Raw genomic sequence first — 6000 nt, 5'->3', positions numbered from 1 at the left:
GGGGGGACGGGGGAGTGGGAGCAGGAGCGCGGGTCGCGTCCAGGCGGGGGGGGTCGGGTCGGGTCCGGAGGCAGGGGCGGGGGGGGGGGGGAGCGGGTGTCGGGTCTGGTCAGGGGGGGGGGGGATGCAGGAGCTGGCCGTGGGAGGAGCCTTATTCACGCAGCCCCAGTGAGGCCATTCGGCCTGGGCTAGGGGCTGCGTGCTTCGGGCGCCTGGAGCTACTGCACTTGCGTGCCCACTGTAGCGTGCATGTGCAGAGGTCCCGGCACTGTTTTCAGCGCAGGGACCTGGCTCCGCCCCCCCACAGCTCGTACTGGCTGCGCCGAGGGCCAGAGGACCTGCAGGTAGGTGGAGAATACGGAACATTTTTTTAGGCGCACTTTGTGGCGCGAAAAACAGGTGTCCAGGTCGGGACTGCGCCGTTCTAGGCGCGTGTGGAAACTTGGGTCCATTATGTGGAATGTTTATTAGATCCTGGCTAAACAGTTAATATAGACTGAATTCTGCTGAAGTTGCACGAACACCGGGCAGTTATTTCCAAAAAAAATTTGCAAACCGCTTGCTCGCGTTGCCGTAAATGATCTCCTTGTCTTTATCCCACGTGCATGAATAAAGTGAGTGTTTGTCTGCTTTTCAGGGGTTGGCGGGATAGAAAGTGAAGCTGTTATGCTGGGCCAGCCGGTCACACTGACTTTACCCAAGGTAGTCGGCTGTAAACTGGTGGGGACCACCAACAATCTGGCCACTTCGATCGATGTTGTTTTAAGTGTTACAAAGGTAGGGGAAGGTTTTGGAAAATCACGTTTGCGCTTCAAGCTAACATTTATCAAATTTCAAGCAAAGACAGAAGTGAATTAATTCCCCCCCCCCCTTTTAACCTCTCCTTTCCCCCCCCCCCCCCCCCCCCCCCCAGCATCTTCGACAAGTAGGCGTCTCTGGAAAATTTGTTGAATTCTTTGGCCCAGGCGTGTCCCAACTGTCTGTGGCGGACAGAACAACAATCGCAAACATGTGTCCTGAATATGGTGCTACCGTGAGCTTTTTCCCAGTCGATGATGTTACTTTAAGGCATTTAAAACAGACAGGTGAGGGGGAACTGGAGACTATGTAGAATTTCTCAAATTTCATGCATTTTTTTTTTCTCCCCTTCAACTTTTTGAAACTTTATTTTTTAATAACAGGTTATGGTGAAGCGAAACTTGAAGCTGTGGAAACCTATCTCAAAGCTGTGAAACTGTTCAGAAACTATCAGAATCCATCAGACGATCCGGAGTATTCGCAGGTGATTCATTTTGATAGGAAGATTGAGGCGAGGCAATATAATCTATATGGTGCACTTTTAAAGAGGGTGCAGGAACAGGGACACCTGGGGGTTCACATACACCAATCTTTGATCGTGGCGGGACAAGTTGAAAAGGCTGTTGGAAAGGTATACAGGATCCTTGGCTTTATTAATAGAGGGCTTAGAGCACAAAAGCAAGGTAGTTATGCTAAACTTTTATTAATCACTGGTTAGGCCCCAGATGAAGTATTGTGTCCAATTCTGGGCAACACACTTTAGAAAGGATGTCAAGGCCATGTGTAGGGTGCAGAGAAGATTTACTAGAATGGTACCCGAGATGAGGGATTTCGGTTGTGTGGAGAGACTGGAGAAGCTGGAATTGTTCTCTTGTTTTCAAAAACAAAACACCCTTGACCCTTCTGTCTTTGCAAACTACTATCTCACGTCCAACCTCCCTTTCCTTTCCAAATTCCTTGAACGTGTTGTCGCCTCCCAAATCCATGCCTACCTTTCCTGCAACTCCATGTTTGAACCCCTCCAATCAGGTGTCGGTTCCACCACAGCGCTGAAACGGCCCTTATCAAAGTCACAAATGACATCTTGTGTGACTAGCCGTGGTAAAATATCCCTCCTCATCCTTCCTGACCTCTGCATCCTTTGACATGGTTGACCACACCATCTTCCTCAAACATCTCTCCTCTGTCATCCAACTAGGTGGGGCTGCCTTCGCCTGGTTCCATTCTTATCTATCCAATTGTAGCCAGAGAATCACCTGTAATGGCACCTCTTCCCGCATTGTTACCTCTGGGGTTCCCCAAGGATCTATCCTTGGCCCCCCCCCTCTTATTTCTCATCTACACGCTGCCCCTCGGCGACATCATCCAAAAACAGCGTCACGTTCCACATGTACACTGACGAGACCCAGCTCTACTTCTCCACCACTGTCTCTGATTTGTCACACTGCTTATCTTGCATCCAGTCCTGGATAAGCAGAAATTCCTTCAACTACATGTTGGGAAGCCATTGTCTTCGGACCCCGCCACAAACTCCGTTCCCTCATTAACGACTTCATCCCACTCCCTGGTCACTGTCACCCAGACCGTTCGCAACCTTAGTGTCATATTTGACCCTCAGACGAGCTGCCGACCGCCTGTCCGCTCCATCACCGACACCGACCTCTTCCATTGCCCATCTTCGCCCATGAGTAAACTTGAACTCATCCAAAACTCTGCCGCCTGTATCCTAACTCACTCCAAGTCCAGTTCACTCATCACCCCTGTACTCGCTGACCTACATTGGCTCCCAGTCCGGCCACGCCTCGATTTTAAAATTCTCATCCTTTTCATATCCCTCCGTGGCCTCTCCCCTCCTTATCTTTGTAACCTTTCCAGCCATATAGCCCTCCATGATCTCTGCACTCTTCCAATTCCTACCGCTTGCGCATCCCGTTTTTAATCGCTCCACCATAGGCGGCTGTACTTTCAGCTGTCTTAAGCCCTAAGCTCTGGAATTCCCTCACTAAACCTCCTTGTTTAAAATGTTCTTTAAAACCTACCTCTGACCAAGCCTGTCCTAATATCTCCTCTTATGGCTCAATGTTAAATTTTGTTTGGTAACACTCCTGTGAAGCACCATGGGAAGTTTTACTACACTAAAGGTACTATATAAATGCGAGTTGTTGTTGGAGCACAGAAGGCTAAGGGTAGATTTGATTGAGGTGTTCAAAAATCATGACGAGTATATAAGGAGAAACTTCCACTGGCAGAAGGGCTGGTAACCAGGTTCAAAGTAATTTGCAAAAGAACCAGAGCGACATGAGAAAAAGAAATCTCTCTCATCCAGTTGTTGTGATCTGGAATGCGCTGCCTGAAAGGGTGGTAGAAGCAAATTCAATCGTAATTTTCAAAAGGGAATTGGATAAATAGTGGAAGGGGAAAAATTTGCAAGGATATGGGGAAAGAGCAGGGCAGTGGGACTAGATAGATAGCTCCAGGAGCCGGCACAGGCAAGAAGGGCCGAATGGCCTCGCTCTGTACTGTAACGTTCTATGATTCTACGTAGTAACAGTAAGTTAGATAGTGTACAGAGACTTGAGCACAAAAGTCTAGCTGACACTCCATTGCAATACTGAGGGAGCACGAAGATTTTTTCAGGTTTTTTTGTGGGTTTCTTGTAATCTACCAAGCCTCTGTTTACAATTTGTGTTTTTATGGTGCTGGTTCGAGACAGCTGGGGACCATATGTTTTGTGTAGCAGCTTCCTCTGATTATAATGGAGATTGTGAGCTGTCCACTCCTTACATCATTGCCGTTGTGCATTGTGATAGTGCAGAAACAAGTCTTTTACGCAAAAGATATATCTCCCAACTTTAACCAGACTTCTAAAGCATCATCATCATAGGCAGTCCTTCGAAATCGAGGAAGACTTGCTTCCACTCGAAAAATAAAGCATAAACCACTTAGCAAGAGGCAACTGATAAAGAACAGGGCCTCTTCAGTTGACAGTACGAAGCAATTTAGCAAAATAAAAACTTGCGTCTTATTCTTTCTCAATTGACAGTTTATTTCAAGGCTGTGAGCAGTGTATACTGACATCTTCTGTTTCTGTCCCTCAGGTTATAGAACTAAATTTGTCCGCTATTGTGCCATACGTGAGTGGACCAAAACGGCCACAAGACAGAGTAGTGGTAACCGACATGAAGAAAGATTTCCAGAGCAGCCTGAATGAAAAGGTGAGTGTGGCTTGAATTATTGAAGCTCTGCAAACTGCATTGTGCAATTCTGAATGGTCACGGAAAATAATTGATTTAATTTCTTCATAAAGGATGTATGCACAGTAGAGATGTTGCAATGTGAATGGCTTAGCCAGTCACGTGATGTTCACAGGGCTCAATAAAATCCCAGTCATTTGGGTCTAGGTCATCCACGATGAGACATGTGGTTGTGAGCCTAGTGGATGAACTGGTAATGGTGTAGTTTGATTGTTAATAAACTCCCCACAGCCCCTCCCCTTCCCATGGCTTCTTCCCATGCAAGCGCAGGAGATGCAACACCTGCCCTTTTACCTCCTCCCTTCCCACTTTCCAGGGCTCCAAATACTCCTTCCAGGTGAAACAGCGATTTACTTGGACTATCAATTCAGTATACTGTATTCACTGCTCACACTGTGGTCTCCTCTACATTGGGAAGACCAAAGGCAGATTGGGTGACCGCTTTGCGGAGCACCTTTGTTCAGTCCGTAAGCGTGACCCCGAGCTTCCGGTCGCCTGTCACTTTAATTCCCCGCTCCACTCCCACTCTGACCTCTCCGTCCTCAGACTCCTGCATTGTTACAATGAAGCTCAACGCAAGCTCGAGGAACAGCACCTCATATTTAGTTTAGGCACTTTTCAGCCTTCTGGACTCAACGAGTTCAACAATTTCTCTGCCCATATTTTGCTCTTATGTATTTTTTCTCTGTGTTTCCCTTGGCAGCTGGTAATTATCCCGCCACTCACTCCCTATCAAAATATTAATTTATCTAACTTCTGCCATTACCATCTCAAGTCGGCCCATCATCCCTTTTGTGTCTCTAATCTCTCCTGTCTTCCACCCTATCACCGACCTTCCGTTTTGTTCTTTTCTCCCCTTCCCCTTTCTGTGCTCCTTAAAGATCTGTACTTTCGACCAATCGCCAGTTCTGCCGAAGGGTCATCGACCTGAAACATTAACTCTGTTTCTCTCCACAGATGCTGCCTGACCCGCTGAGATTTCCAGCATTCTCTGTTTTTTTTTTCCGATTCCAGCATCGGCAGTATTTTGCTGGTGTATTAGTTCTTAATAGCAATGTGTTTCTCTGAATTCTTAAGCAGAGAACCCATGAAGCAAATACATTACAGATGGGGGAAGATGAGATTTTTTTACTCAGCAAGTTATTATCTGGAATTCAGTGTCTGAAAGGGTGGCGGAATCTGATTCAATTGTAACTTACAGAAGGAAACGATTTCAGGGCTGTGAGCAAGGAGCAGGATATTGAGACTAATTGGATTGCTGTTATAAAGAGCCGGCATAGGTACAATGGGCTGATTAGCCGCCTCCTGTGCTCTCTGATACTAACTATAAAAAAAGTAAATCGCTTTTTGTACTTTATTTGTAATGGTGTTCTGTGATCAATCCAATCTGATCCACAGTACTTAATGTTTGGCACATTCGGTGCAGAATTGGCAGAAATAAGCACAGGATAGCTTCACAGAACCAATACAAAATTCGTATCAAAGAGAGAAATTTGTTCACACATTAGTGTGAAGCTGTATATTATAAATTATAATCACAAAATCTGGCCGAATCACTACAGAATCCAGACCACGTGACTGGTTATTCATTGAGATGCTAGATCAAGGACCCAAAATACAACTGGTTTGTTTGAAGATCGTTTCACCCCATCAGCGCCGAGTATTATTTGCAGCTTCTGGGATGAGCAATGTTCCGGCCATGGGGCTTGCCAAAGTAAACTGCTAATTTAACAAGCAAATTGAAAGTGTTTCAAGCCCGGTGGTTAGTAGAAGATTTTTTTCCGGAGTGAAGCAGCACAATGTGATAACTGTTTGTGAAATTCCTCTAGCCTGCTGTTTTCAGAAGTATTGACCTGCTGTTTTCAGAAGTATTCACCTGCTTAAGCAAGTTCACAGTTCCATTAAAACAAAAAGCAAGGGATTATGTGCAACATATTAAACATTGCAT

At 46.1% G+C, this 6000-nt stretch overlaps 1 protein-coding gene across 1 annotated transcript in view; it reads left to right on the top strand.

Moving 5' to 3' along the window:
* The first annotated feature begins 555 nt into the window (after positions 1-555).
* The window catches only part of LOC139234167 (iron-responsive element-binding protein 2-like), a 32633-nt gene continuing 27188 nt past the window's right edge, over positions 556-6000 (top strand). The window contains exons 1-4 of the mRNA XM_070865191.1: positions 556-777; positions 914-1085; positions 1182-1282; positions 3897-4013. Of these exons, the coding sequence (XP_070721292.1) occupies positions 667-777; positions 914-1085; positions 1182-1282; positions 3897-4013 (501 nt within the window). The 5' untranslated portion in view covers positions 556-666. The remainder of the gene's footprint in view (positions 778-913; positions 1086-1181; positions 1283-3896; positions 4014-6000) is intronic.

Source organism: Pristiophorus japonicus, chromosome 21, assembly GCF_044704955.1.
Source record: "Pristiophorus japonicus isolate sPriJap1 chromosome 21, sPriJap1.hap1, whole genome shotgun sequence".
Lineage (NCBI taxonomy): Eukaryota > Metazoa > Chordata > Chondrichthyes > Pristiophoridae > Pristiophorus > Pristiophorus japonicus.
This window is presented reverse-complemented; position numbering and strand designations above follow the sequence as displayed.